Here is a 15,704-nt window from a genome sequence, read left to right on the forward strand (position 1 = left end):
TAAAAAAAAACGCCTAAAAACCGTGCAAACAAAAACAGTCCGCAAATCAAGTAAACTTTTGACTCAGATATTGCGCAATATGTACGAACACACGTCTCGGCTCCAACTTTCTCCACGTCACCGATAGATGTCACTGTTGTCACTGTATTTTGACCCTAATACGCGACAGCTGTTCTTGCAGACGAATTAAAGCAGAAGTTCAATTTATCTTCAGTAGATTCATTCAGCGCAGTTTCGGAATCTGTTGCCCGCCCTTTCTTTCTTTGACAGTGAGAACCTACCAACTTCATACTCGTTACGTGCATATGTACTACGGGAAGTACCTAGCAATAAGCTGTTCCAATGGCAAATGCGTGTTTAAGGCAGTGCACCTTGTACCGTAGCCCCGTCGATAAATGCTGCTTCAACGCCCCTGCTTCAATTGTGTTCAAGCCAACTGAGATGCTAATGTCTCTCATTATGTGGAAAATGTGTACTGCATTTCGGAGACCATTACAAAGTCAGTAACTTAGTTGCAAAATCGGAAGAAGGACGCTAGGTATTGTAGTCTTCCGTAGCGGTAATAACCCTTGTGACTCCAAGGCCTGACAAAGTCTTTCAGTTGGACGCGAAGCCGGCGACTTGCGCGTCCCTAACCCACCCCGTTAATCCTACCAGAGAAAGGACTCTACGGCTAAACGTGGAATCCCAACCACTGGTTGGTCCTTGCGGATCTTCATAGCGTTCAGAGGTGAAGGCTAGGTTAAAAGCAGAATGAAACAGTGCTTGGTCGGACCGAGATTCAGGCACGCGTTTCACTGCTGCACAAGCAGGGCTGGTCATATTCAAGCAAGGATTTCGTAGTTCAGCGTGTGAAGTTCCGCAATTCTTCAACTATGAAATCCAAGCTCATCCTCTTCGGTCGCTGTTCTGTTGACCCACAGCCTGTTCCATTTAATCGTTGGAAACGTGGTGTGAGCATGATGTCTTCTGCACAAATATTTGGTCCTATACAACCTTTCAGCTTTTCTGCTACTTCCACTTGCTTGTCCATACACGAAAACCATGCCTGTAAGTTCCGTCAACGTGTACAACTCCATTTGATTAGGGCTGATCGAAATATGTACAGTACAGACATTGTATATCAGGATTGCTCATGTCAAACACAGTACTGCTCCGAGTGCCCTACACGATGTTAGGTAGTTGTACCAGTTTCTTTGGCTCTTCAGTGTGTGTGTATAAACAGAGCAACATTCACTGCTGACCGATCAGACATTGTCTTAGTATATAATAATCGTCACGCCCAACTATAATCCGAATGGATAGCTGTGTGTGTTACAGCGCCACTTCTGGGACAGGAGGGTGCGCCAGCCCTTGACTGGATCCGCCCGGCGGATTAACGATGAAGATTAGTGTGTAGGCCAGCCTGGATGCGGTTCTTCGGCAGTTTCCCACATATCACAAGGCGAGTGCCGGGCTGGAGGGTAACAGGGTGGTGATAGGAAAGGCATCCGGCCGCCCCTTAAACTAAGAATGCCAATCCCGCCAATAACCATGCTGACCATGCGCGTCGATGTTGGCCAAAGGCACAAGAGAAAGAAGAAGTCATGTTTTAGTGTAACCGAATATCTAGACAGTTCCATCATGTCTCCTAGAGGTCAGTTGGCAGGTAATAGTACTCTATATGTGTTATACGTGTATGACGTTAAATATTTAGTAGCATTATTGTCAGTGCAATTTGTGTTATTGTAAAGTTTGGATTAGTATATTTAAAAGTTTTTTGCATCTGTTCCTTGTCGTAACACGAAGTCGGCAGCATCTTCGTCATTGCCGCCAAACAGAAAGCTGACGGGTACTGTTCAAAAAGCGAAGGCCGTCGTGTGGAAGAAAATTCTGCCAGAGTGTGTCATCGCCCTCTGATTAAAATTGCTACACCAAGAAGATGACGTGCTACAGACGCGAAATTTAACCGACAGGAACAAGATGCTGTGATATGCAAATGATTAACTTTTCAGAGCATTCACACAAGGTTGGCGCCGGTGGCGACACCTACAACGTCCTGACATGAGGAAAGTTTCCCACCGATTTCTCATACACAAACAGCAGTTGACCGGCGTTGGCTGGTGAAACGTTGTTGTGATGCCTCGTGTAAGGAGCAGAAATGCGTACCGTCACGTTTCCGACTTTGATAAAGGTCGGATTGTAGCCTATCGCGATTGCGGTTTATCGTATCGCGACATTGCTGCTCGCGTTGGTCGAGATCCAATAACTGTTAGCAGAATATGGAATCGGTGGGTTCAGGAGGGTAATGCGGAACGCTGTGCTGGATCCCAACGGCCTCGTATCACTAACAGTCGAGATGACAGGCATCTTATCCGCATGGCTGTAACGGGTCGTTCAGCAACGTCTCGATCCCTGAGTCAACAGATGGGGACGTTTGCAAGACTACAACCATCTGCACGAACAGTTCGACGACGTTTGCAGCAGCATGGACTATCAGCTCGGAGACCATGGCTGTGGTTACCCTTGACGCTGCATCACAGACAGGAGCGCCTGCGATGGTGTACTCAACGACCAACCTGGGTGCACGAATGGCAAAACCTCATTTTTTCGGATGAATCCAGGTTCTGTTTACAGCATCATGATGGTCGCATCCGTGTTTGGCGACATCGCGGTGAACGCACATTGGAAGCATGTATTCGTCATCGCCATACTGACGTAACACCCGGCGTGATGGTATGGGATGCCATTGGCTACACGTCTCGGTCACCTTTTGTTCGCATTGACGGCACTTTGAACAGTGGACGTTACATTTCAGATGTGTTACGACCCGTGGCTCTACCCTCCAGTCGATCCCTGCGAAACCCTACATTTCAGCAGGAGAATGGACGACCACATGTTGCAGGTCCTGTACGGGCCATTCTGGATGCTGCCCTGGCCAGCACATTCTCCAGATCTCTCACCAATTGAAAACGTCTGGTCAATGGTGGCCGAGTAACTGGCTCGTCACAATACGCCAGTTACTACTCTTGATGAACTGTGGTATCGCGTTGAAGCTGCATGGGCAGCTGTATACGCCGTCCAAGTTCTGTTTGACTCAATGCCCAGGCGTATCAAATTCGTTATTAGGGCCAGAGGTGGTTGTTCTGGGTACTGATTTCTCAGGATCTATGCACCCAAATTGCGTGAAAATGTAATCACATGTCAGTTGTAGTATAATATATTTGTCCAATGAATACCCGTTTATCACCTGCATTTCTTCTTGGTGTAGCAATTTTAATGGCCAGTAGTGTACATTCAATTGTCTTTAACAAACATTACAGTAGACGATCAATTTTGTAAATTGAACATGTAAAGATAATTAGTTAGTTCTAGTCTTGATCTCACACGACTAACATCGATGTTAATGTAAAACTTAATCTATGATAAAATACATCGATGCAAGTGATTTTCTAAAGTGAATGCATATGTTGCAATAATAATTTGAATTTAAATATAACTTCATAAAGAGAACATTGCTTTTTTTTATAATCAAGTCTTGTTGAGTATTTTGGAGTTATTGTAGTTTGAATTGAATCGGTGATCGATAGTTAGAGGAAAGTATAGAGATGATCTCCAGTTGTTACTTTTTGGGAACGCATAGAACCTTTATGGAACTGGTGAGGAGTTTGAAACTGTCAAGTTGAATTACTATACATTGATGAGCCAAAACATTATGACCACCTGCTTAATAGCGTGTTTGTGCGTCTTTGGAACGAAATACATCAGTAATTCTGCTTATCAGGGATCCGACAGCTTGTTAATAGGTTTGTGGAAGTATGTCGCGTTAGATGTACGCAAAAGTCATGGAATTCGCGTCAATAACGGGCCGCTGATTTGCGTACGCGGTGGTGGCGCCCCATTGCGACCCAGATGGGTTCAATGGGATTGACATCGTGCGAATTTGGTTGCCTAGGTATCAACGTGATTTGACTATAACGCTCCTGAAACCACTGTTGCACTGTTCTGACTCCGAAACACGGACAATTATTTTGCTGAAAAATGACATCGCCGTCGGAGAAGACATCAAGTATGAGGGGATGAAGGTGTATAGCAGTTGTCATCGATTACTACCACAGGTCCCAAGCAAGCAAGCAAAATGTCTCCGATAGCACAATTCTGCTCCCACCAGCCTATGTCCGTGACGTGCTGTATGTTTCGAGCCACGTTTTTAGAAACGACCATAGACCCAGTGTAGCGCAAATGTGATTCTCCCGAAGAGCCGATACGTTTCCAGTGTTCGAAGGTCGAGTTCCGATGGTCCCGTACCCATTGCAATCGTAATTGACGATATCGTTGGGTCAACATGTGAGCACGTAGGTGTGGTTTGCTGCGGAGCTCCGTGTTGGACAATGTACGATAAACAGTGTGCTCCGAAATACATGTGCGTGCACCAGCGTTGTGCTCTTTCGGCAGAGATCCCACAGAGCACAATCTACCCCACTTCATAGAGCAGATGATCCTCCGAACCCCACATTCTGTGAAGAGCCGTGGACGTCCAACCATTTTGCGCTTCGTGGCAGTTTCACTGTCCTACCTCTTTCCGCAGATGCACACCACAGTTCACAGGCTCTGTATAATAATAATCTGCCCTTTTTCAAAGTGGCTTATCTCAATAAATTTCCCCATATGCAGCCCATATCTGCGCTAGGGTGATCTCCTGCCGTGTCTGCTCTGGTTACATACTTTTGTCACCGAGTCACGTGCCAGCAACGCCACCAGCCGGCATCCAACGTAGCAGTGGGCAGTGGTCAGTGGTCATAATATTTTGGTTTATCAGTGTACTTACCTGATTGAAAGGTTACGTCAACTGTCTGTTAAGTTCAAAAAATGTTCAAATTTATGTAAAATCTTATGGGACTTAACTGCTAAGGTCATCAGTCCCTAAGCTTACACACTACTTAATCTAAATTATCCTAAGGACAAACACACACACCCATGCCCGAGGGAGGACTCGAACCTCCGCCGGGACCAGTCGCACAGTCCATGACTGCAACGCCCCAGACCGCTCGTCTAATCCCGCGCGGCTGTGTGTTAAGTACCACGTTTACTGAGGTATGTTTAAATAATAACATAAAGAGAGGTGTGGCGCTGCAACGTCCAGCTGTTGTGTATGTAGCAGGGATGCCCTGAGTCCGCGGTTATACTTGCGTACTCGTGTATTCTATGCGGGTAGAATCCATTTGTACCCAACAACAGACTCTACTGATGATTTTCTGGTAAAGGGCAGAGGCGGAAACTGATGAATTAAGTCTCCGAGCGCACGGAGACGGGGAGTTCGCAGATGACGTTATAGGACCAATGGGGAATTTAAAGCGAGTACAGAGTGGTCATTTCTGATCTCTAGGAGACATTGTATGAACACAACAAAAACCAACTTCCTTAACATCAACCCCAGCTTTGTGCCAGACCGAGAACTGCTCAGCTTCCTATCGCAAAGCGGTCACAAGCGGCGTCTTACTCACCAGGCAGCGTTGCGTCTCTGAAGACGGCCACCGTAGCGTCGGAAGCGCCGTCTATGTCTGCATCGGCGCTGGAGAGGCGGCCGACAGCGGGCTCCAGCCAGAGTGGCCGCAGCGTGATGACGTAGTCGCGGCCCGGACTCAGCATGTCCAGTATTACGTCCCTGTGTCGCGTCTGCGGGGAAAGCCAACAGTGACGGGATATTACGTCCACCAACACTTTGACAGGCCATCTGATCTCAGAAGTGCCACAAGCTATAAGATTGATAGTCTTCAGGACGTATTTCACAATCTGTCATATTATGTACGCTGATTTGGCAGATGTACGCTCATGTTCAGAAGAAATAGAACATTAGAGATAGGACGTCCATATTCACAGGACATGAACATTAGTATGTTCTGCAGAAATGAGTAGCATTTGGACCATGTCGGCCATCGGGCTTAAGGTCTTCATCGACATCGCGGCGCAACACCACCTACCGGTAAAATGCGCTATAAACCGAAGGTGCCTTGAGTGTCACTTGTGCAGATGTGCAGGATGCCTCGTGGACGTATGCGATAACCGTACCATCAAATCAGTGGGTTTAAAAGAAGACGCGTTAGTGGCATGGGAGAATGTTTCAATCCGGGAAACTGCTGCTCGTGTGAGACGGGTGTGTGCAGAATGGCTCACGGAAGGCCGATAGAAAACGACGAGTTGGGTCGTACCAGCCAGATCACCCCCGAGAAAATCTACACCTCATCCGAATGGCATTGCAGGACAGATCTGCGTCCTCCTCGGCTCTGGCTTAACAGTGTACCGCGTCGCACACTGTCAGGGGTGCCAATCCGTCGCCATTTATTACGGCAAGGGATTACATGCGCGTCGTCTACGAATCCACCTAGCTTTGGCGAATGTGCAGAAACATGCCAGACGGCAATGGTGTACGTAACGACGTCACTGGGGACATGAGTGGCATCAGATAGTGTTTTAGGACGAGTCCACCTTCTGTTTTTTTGAAAATGATGGCCTCGTTTTAGTTCGCCACAGACAGGGGGAGCGGCATCACAGTTAGTGCATTCGCAGACGACACACGGCGCCAACTCAAGGCCTTATGGTGCGTGTCCAGGGCACTGTGACCAGTGTGAATGACAACCTGCGACCGGTAGACACTCCCCTTCTGCACAACACTCGAGACGCCATTTTTCAGCAAGACAACCCAGGACCACATGTTGCTACATGAACACGTGCCTTCTTGGTGTCACAGAATGTCAGCCTTTCGCTCTGGCCCGCCAGATCACCAGACTTGTCGCCAATCGAAAATGTGAGCGATATGGTCAAAGGGTGGGTGCAGCGCTGTGGCCAACTGCCAACCACCACATATGAATTTTGGAACCAGGTGAATACAGCATGGATGGCATTCGCGCCTTATACGAGTCGATTCCTTCACGCTTGGAACAAGTTATCAGGACTCATGGCGGATGACACATGTTGAACCGAAGTGACTCAGTCCGCAGCTCGCGGTCGTGCGGTAGCGTTCCCGCGCCCGGGTTCCCGGATTCGATTCCCGGCGGGGTCACGGATTTTCTCTGCCTCGTGATGACTGGGTGTTGTGTGATGTCCTTAGGTTAGTTATGTTCTAGGGGACTGATGACTATAGATGTTAAGTCTCATAGTGCTCAGAGCCATTTGAAGTGACTCATTTTCTAATCATTTCTGTAGAACATCCTAATGTACATATCCTGTGAATATAAACGTCCTATCTCTAGTCGTTCAAGGAGTTCTGTTTATTTCTGAACATGAGTGTGCATGAAGAAAGAATGCATTTCGCTCGCGGCTGAATTGGTAAAGGATCGATTCAGAAAAGTTCACGTACTGTGTAACTCTTTCATCGAAAGCAAGTATTATACAAGTCTCGTTCAAGAAGGTCTTACGATTTTAATGTGGAAGATGTAAGAATACACGGAGTATGACAGAATTGCCCCAGAGCTACCTCAGAATACCACGTCCACATCTATGCCGAATGCGCGTGTGCGGTAAAGAAATGAATCACGACGGAAAGCAGTGTAGCTGATAATGTGAAAACTACATGATGGAAAACGAGCTTTGTCAACGTCACTTGTGCACAAATGGCACATATACAGTGGAGTGAAGGTCCTACGATGGTGACAAAGGAATCACATAGGAACATTCGTGCGACTGCTATAACACCAGTGAAGGTGGAGCGTGTTCGAGAAATCATCGTTGCAAATCGTTCGAGACACTTGTCTCTCGTCAAGGACAAAAATCTGTGCTGGTAGCCCCGAGACAATCCACGACGAACATGTTTTCTTCCGCAACGCCTGTGTAAGGCTGGCATCCCAACTCTGGTCATAAATGAATACGAAAAACAATTTGTGAACAGTAGTGGTGCTCATTTATAGTCTGTGGTATCTATGGTTGTAAACTTTCCTTCTCGGACACTTTGAAGGCTTAATTCTGAAAACCTCATTTAGTTTAGCAACACACTCCAGAATATTTATACACTCCTTCTCATTTCCTTAACTACCCTTCCAAACTCTGTCTTCAACTGCCTTGAACACAGAATCTTGTCAACTGGATCTATGACGTTAATTTGTGCTATTTTTTTCGATATTTCAGTCTCATCGTAAGAGATTATCAGTCTTATTTTCAAAACTGCTGTATTCCATTCTTCCATTCGTTGCTTAAGTTTTTTTTTAAGTTAACGGCAATCACTAAACCCTTATCACCAAAACGAAGCTGGTTCATATGGAAATGAACGTATGGCATCGTTAACAGGGAGGCCCCTATTCGGGGAAGTTTGGCCGCCAGGTGCAAGTCTTATTTCATTCGACGCCACATTGGGCGTCTTGCGCGCCGATGGTGAGGATGAAATGATGATGAGGACAACACAACACCCAGTCCACGAGCGGAGAAAATCTCCAACCCGGCTAGGAATCGAACCCGGGCCCGCTTGCATGGGAGGCGAGCACGTTACCACCCAGCTAAGCAGGCGGACGCTGGTTCATATATGTTCCACTAACGTGCTTACCTTCAAGCCTAACGAAGCATAATGGAATCTGGATTAAATTTTAAAGGATAATTAATACGCTGTCTCACAAACATGTGAAGCACCAAGAAGACATGGTCTGATATCACTGTAACTTCGTACACGTACATTCCATCGTCGGATATGTAATTGATCTGCCACCAGAGTACACTAGTGTTGTTGATGTTTAGTGTTGTTACCTGGCCTGGTAAGGTATATAAGGGTCGTGAACAGCATCAGGTGGTAAATAATCACTGAAGGACTCATAGATGCCACGTACTCATGTGAGACAGCGTTATGAGCAGCTGACACCGATTGAGGGGGTCCCGTTGTGGGTCTCCATTTGGGCAGTTGAATGACTCGTGTAACATCCGGAGTTGTTGGGCACTCTGACGTTTGAGTGCCCAAATGTTGGACTGTATGGGAACGTGAGGGCACATACAAATATACTTGTCGTTAAAATTCTGGTAGACCACAGCTGAACACCACAAGGAAGGATCACCGTATTGTGCACTAACCATATCGTAACCTCTTAACATCTGCGTTTGGCGCCTGCCATCCAAAGACTCCCACCAACTTCTGTCATCCCACACTGTTGTTCAGACACTAGCAATAGGTGGAACAGGAAAACACCGCCAAAGACGTAGGCTGCAGGCACCACCACAACATAGAGGGCTCAGCTTAGAGTGGTATTGTGGCCGGGAAGCGTGGACTGCAGATGAATTCGTCGCATTGTTTCCAGCGATGAATCGCAGTTCTGCACATGCCGTATATCACCATCGTTGGTGCATATGGTGGCGACCTAGGAAGGGGTCGGATTCTTTTCGTGGTTTGGAGAGGCACAGTGGTGTTATTCCTGACGCCATGATACACTATGTGATCAAAAGTATCCGGACACCTGGCTGAAAATGACCTACAAGTTCGTGACGCAATTCACCGGTAATGCTGGAATTCAATATGATGTTGGTCCACCCTTAGCCTTGATGACAGCTTCCACTCCCGCAGGCATACTTTCAATCAGGTGCTCGAAAGTTTCTTGGGGAATGGCAGCCCATTCTTCACGGAGTGCTGGACTGAGGAGAAGTATCGCCGTCGGTCGGTGAAACCTGGCACGAATTCGGCGTTCCAAAACATCCCACAGATGTTCTATAGGATTCAGGTCAGGACTCTGTGCAGGCCAGTCCATTTCAGGGATGTGAATGTCGTGTAACCACTTCGAAACAGGCCGTGCATTATTAACAGATGCCCCGTCGTGTTGAAAATTGCAATCGCCATCCCCGAATTGCTCTTCAACAGTGGGAAGCAAGAAGATGCTTAAATCATCAATGTAGGGCTATGCTGTGATCGTGACATGCAAAACAACAAGGGGTGCAAGCCCCCTCCATGGAAAACACGATCACATCGCCACCGCCTCCGAATTTTACTGTTGGCACTACACACGCTGGCATATGACGTACACCGGGCATTTGCCATACCCAAACACTGCCATCGGATCGCTACATAGTGTACCGTGATTCGTCACTCCACACAGTGCTTTTCCAGTGTTCAATCGTCCAATGTTTACGCTCCTTACACCAAGCGAGGCGTCGTGTGCCATTTACCAGCGTGATGTGTGGCTTATGAGCAGCCTCCCGACCATGAAATCCAAGTTCTCTCACCTCCCGCCTAACTGTCATAGTACTTGCAGTGGATCCTGATGCAGTTTGCAATTCCTGTTTGATGGTCTGGATAGATGTCCGCCTATTACACATTACGACCCTCTTCAGCTGTCGGCGGTCTCTGTCAGTCAACAGACGAGGTCGGCGTGTAAGCTTTCGTGCTGTACGTGTCCCTTCACGTTTCCACTTCACTGTCGCATCGGTAACAGTGGACCTAGGGATGTTTATGAGTGTGGAAATCTCGCGTATAGACTCACGACACAAGTGACGCCCAATCACCTGACCACGTTCGAAGTACGTGAGTTTCGCGGAGAGCCCCAGTCCGCTCTATCGTGATGTCTAATGACTACTGAGGTCGCTGATATGGAGTACCTGGCAGTAGGTGGCAGCACAATGCACGTAATATGAAAAACGTATGTCTTTGGGGATGTCCGGATACTTTTTATCACGTAGTGTATGTGGAGACATCGGACATGACTTCAAATCATAGTAGTTAGTGATAGAGGGAACTCTGGCGGCACAACGCTACGTCACGGACGTGCTGCGTCCTCATGTTTTATCTAAGATTCTACAGTATCTCAGTGCCATTTTCGAACAGTCACATGTCTCTATGAGGTGTCTGCGTGACGTAGAGGTACCTTCGTGGCCAGCAAGTTTTTCAGATCTGTCCCCGACAGAACATATGTGGGACCAACTTGGAAAACTTCATCCCAGTGGCAGTATCAAGGATATCAACGACCACTTGCGACAGTTCTAGATCAGCTTGCCTCACGAGAAGATGCAACGGCTTTATGACGCCCTTCTCAGCCGCTATCAGTGCATACATCCAGGCCAGAGGTGGTTTAACGTCATACAAATAAGTCGGCTCACACTGCCAAATTCTTTGTGAATTTGACTCGATTTTGTAATCACTGCGGTAACGTCACACATAATCTCAGCCCGTGAAGTATTATTTTTTTCCTCCTCCCCCTCTCCGAGTGTAAATTCTTTTGTCAGGCAGTGTATTTACAGATATATCTTCCTTGCTGCGTCGTGCCTGTTTTACCGATACTGAAAACATAAAAAAATACAAAAAGACAAGTGGCAAACTGTACTACACCAACGGAAGTTGCCTTCATCGGAAATACAGGTTCCTTTTCCTTTGAGGCGTTCTTCTTGTTCAATCTTTAACTGCGCTTCCGCATCCCCATTGCTTTCCTGTATATAAGGGAGTTGTATTTCCTATTCATGGCGAATATTAGTAGCGCTACAGATATGGGTACACGTAATCCTCAGACGCACGTTCGATTCCGATCCGCCCACAGTAATGGAGAGAATGTTCGACGATTATGGCCACTTCTGCTAGAAAGACGCCGCAGAAATAGCCTGTCATCGAAAGCTCTGCGATGGATTCCAAGAAGTAGCACACCACAGCTGACCTTGTTCCTTCGACGAGGCCTATTCCCTCTATCCACCTGAGCAAGCTCAGTGTCGATAGGACGTTAAACTTGCTCCTTTTTTAATTAGATGACCCGGCAGAAAGTGGATCGCTATCATCGCCGAGGCCAGTAAGGGAACCAGACCACCTTTCTTGTTCCACAATTGTCAACACTCTCGCCTTCTCAGCTGAATCTTCATCTCGCAGCTCCAACGTTCCACGCCAGACGATGCTATGCATCTGGACTTCTTGCGCCCATTTCCAGCCACTAGAGCCAAAAGCAATGACACGTGGTGCAGGTCTGCCGTTTCGCCGTTCACATCTGCTTCATCGCTTCCAACTACCTGGTAGAATTATTTTCAGCCATAATGGCTATGTTTGTGAACCGTGACTGTGTGGGATAACACCACTATACCAAACTCCTCAACACATCCCTCCTCCCACAAGAAATTACCTGCAGCCAATGTAATAAATATTATATCGGCCAAACAGGCAGAAATTTCAGAACCCGATTCAAAGAACATTTAGACTGCTACAGGCTTGATAGATGTAACAAATCAGCAGTAGCAACTTACATTAAAGACACAGACCACCCTTTCAAAATCAAAGACAACCTCGAAATTTTACACAAAACAGGAAAACGTAAAAGAATGGATATCATGGAAGAAATGGAAATTTTCATACATAACACAAAGCATGGAGATAACATTCTTAATGAAATAACCGTATTCAAAAACTCAACATTCTTCAACAGTCTTAATCCAGTTCTAACTCAACAGATTCAAGAAATGTCAATGTAAACAATTGACTAGAACCAAGAATATCTATAGAAATCCTCGATAATCGATACAGCCTCACATGCTACAGTCCGCCATCTTGTGTTGTGTGTATAACATCGAAGCAATTTGTGCAGTGGCAATCAGTGACAAAACATGATGTGCAATAGTGTAGTGTCAATCAACAGCTCCGCCATTACACCAGTGATGCAAGTGAAGCAGCAAGTTGATGAAATTGTAAGTGATCAACTGTCATATAAAAGCCTTTCACACAATTTTCGTAACACATAACTGATGCAAATCTATCTGCATCCTATACAGGCTGTGATATACACAGTCAACAACAAAGAAGAAAACCAGCAGAAGACATCACTGCCTTCGATTTCTAGATATACACTGCCCCCCTCCTTCCCCCCCAAATGCCACACCAGCAGCTACAGTAAAAAACAATGGACAAAGTGTTCTAGATTAATGTAGTTTAAGACTTTATTTTTAAGTAACATTTCTCTATGTATGTATGTATAAACTTTGAAGATGAACAGAACATGTTCTAAACGCGTTGCATTATGTTAGATTAAGCATAAAATAAAAAGTGACTGGTAGCAGAAACTTGAAATAAATAATTACCTGGTAGAAGTCTCAATCCGCTGCCCTCCCTCGCCCCATCCCCCTCCCCTTTTCCTCAAGCTGCTTCAGATTTCATCCAGCGCCGTGTCATGCAATCGACAATTATCAGCAAACAGGAAGTAAATCGAATACCAGTGTATCTGGAGAAACACGTCCCCCTCCCCAGTTAGTATTTACGTCAGGACCTAGAAATTTAAGTGGCAGGAGTTGTCAAAGAACCTAATCCTTCTCTACAGACTAGCGGAAGTAGAAAATTTCATTACAAGATTACAAAATTGATAATGAAGTGTTAAACATTGTTAGTGTCATGAAAACCGTCCTACAACCTGATTTAATGTGTACTAACAGAGGTTGTGACAGTGTACAAAAGAACTGGATTCACTAGAGTGGATATAGATGGTAACATAATCGTTATATTTAAGTTATCTAATACAGCTATAGGCATGTGAAAAGACCTGAAAATTTTGATTGTAGATCCCTGTAAATTACCTTCTAGGGACGAGGTTTATCCAAGAATGATGATGCAATAGATGGAAATATGTCGCAAAACAATCATTTATTTAGACTAGCACAACTTGTTGATGATATCTGAGGTACAAAATTAGAAGACAAAACATGTGACAACAATGGCATGCAGAAGAAATGGTACAACACATACATCCGTACTAATTTAAAGGACTTCACCACATTACAAGGATGCAGTGAATACGATCATCACGATAAATATTCACAGATTACTTTCATGTCAGAAAAGCAGTGACGCATTAAATAATATTACGTTATTGTTGTTGTTGTGGTCTTTAGTCCGAATACTAGTTTGATCCAGCTCTACATGTTACTCTGTGCTGGCCAAGCGTCTTCATCTCCGAATAACTACTGCAACCAACATATTTCTGATTCTGATTGCCTTATTCATCTCTCGGTCTCCCTCTCCGAATTTTACCCCCTACACTTCTCACCAATACTCTATTGGTGATCCCTTGACATCGCAGAATGTGACCTATCGACGAGTCCCTTCTTTTAGTCAAACTATGCCACAAATTTGTCTCCCTGGTTCTATTCAGTACCTCCTCATTAGTTACGTAACTGGTCATCAAAATGGAAGCAGACAGATGAACTAACGAAAAAGCCGCCCATATTGTCGCAATCCAGCAACTATAATTATGCTAGAAATAGTGATGCAACTTCCAGAAAACCATCTGAAGATGAACCTGAAGACGTTCCAAAACATCTTCATGGAATAATAAATAATTATTCAAAAAGTGACTTCTTGCATTTTATGTATTCACATTCATTTTTTATATTTTTGTATTCCCTTTCTCCTCTTTCGTTTGCAGATTTTGATATTTTCTTCTTTCGTCAGTTAAACTCAGTATCTTCCGTGTTATCCAACAATTTCTACTAGGTCTTGTCTTTCTACCTGGTTGATCATTTGCTGCCTTCACTATTTCATCTATGAAAGCTACCCATTAGTCCTCTACTGTATTTCCCTCCCATGTTCAAATCAAATGTTGCCTAATGCTCTCTGAAATTCTCAACGACATCTGGTTCTTTCAACTTCTTCAAATCCCATCTCCTTACTTTCCTAACTTTTTGCAATTTCTTCAGTTATAATCTACAGTTCATAACCAACAAATTGTGGTCAGAGCCCACATATTCCCCTGCAAATATCTTACAATTTAAAATAGGGTTCCGAAATCTGTGTCTTATTGTTATATAACCAGTCTGAAGCCTTCTTGTGTCTCCAGGTCTCTTCGACGTATACAGTATTCTTTTATGAGGCTTAAACCAAGTGTTAGCGATGATTAAATTATGCTCTGTGCAAAATTCTACCAGGCGGCTACCTCTGTCATTCCTTTCCCCGAGTCCATATTCATGTACTATCTTTCCTTATCTTCCTTTTCCTACTAATTCCAGACCCCCACAAGTATTAAATTTTCGTCTCCCTTAACTACCTGAACAATTTCTTTTATCTCATCATACATTTCTTCAGTCCGTTCATCATCTGCGGATCCAATCGACATATAAACTTGTACTACTGTGATAGGTGTGGGCTTCATGTTTATCTTGGATATGGTAACCCGTTCACTATGATGTTTATAGTAGCTTACCCTTCTTTCTATTTTCTTATTCGTTATTAAACCCACTACTGCATTACCCTTATGTGACTTTGTATTTATAACACTATATACAGTTTGACCAGATGTCCTGTTTCCCTTGCCATCGAACTTCACTAATTCCCACTACAACTAACTTCAACTTATCCATTTCCCTTTCTAAATTTTTCAGTCTTCCTGTCCAATTATGGGATCTAACATTCCAAGCTCTGATCCATAGGCCGCCAGTTTTGTTTCACCTGATAATGATATCCTCCTGAGTATTCCCCGTCCAGAGATCCGAATGGGGGACTATTTTACCTCTGGAATATTTTATCCAACAGAACGCCATCAACATTTAACGTTTCAGTGGAGCTGCATGCTCTCAGGAAAAATTACGTCTGTATTGATTGATTGTTCCATCGATTCTTGGTAGAATATTTTGTACATTATGAATGAAACACACATAACACTGGTGAAATATTATACAACATTTATAATTTGCTAGACGAACCGATTTTCGGCTGTTACACCATCACCAGGTACAAAGATAAGTATGTGCTGCAGTGAAATTTTGTTGGATCAAAGATTTGCACTAGTTAAAAGTCTTTGATCCAAAGA

At 44.9% G+C, this 15,704-nt stretch overlaps 1 protein-coding gene across 2 annotated transcripts in view; it reads right to left on the bottom strand.

Annotated features, from left to right (window-relative positions):
* The window catches only part of LOC126473350 (macrophage colony-stimulating factor 1 receptor-like), a 326,467-nt gene that overhangs the window by 203,293 nt on the left and 107,470 nt on the right, over nt 1-15,704 (bottom strand). For both annotated transcript variants that reach the window (XM_050100347.1, XM_050100348.1), the window contains exon 4: nt 5,484-5,655. In XM_050100347.1, the coding sequence (XP_049956304.1) occupies nt 5,484-5,655 (172 nt within the window). The remainder of the gene's footprint in view (nt 1-5,483; nt 5,656-15,704) is intronic.

Source organism: Schistocerca serialis, chromosome 4, assembly GCF_023864345.2.
Source record: "Schistocerca serialis cubense isolate TAMUIC-IGC-003099 chromosome 4, iqSchSeri2.2, whole genome shotgun sequence".
NCBI lineage: Eukaryota > Metazoa > Arthropoda > Insecta > Orthoptera > Acrididae > Schistocerca > Schistocerca serialis.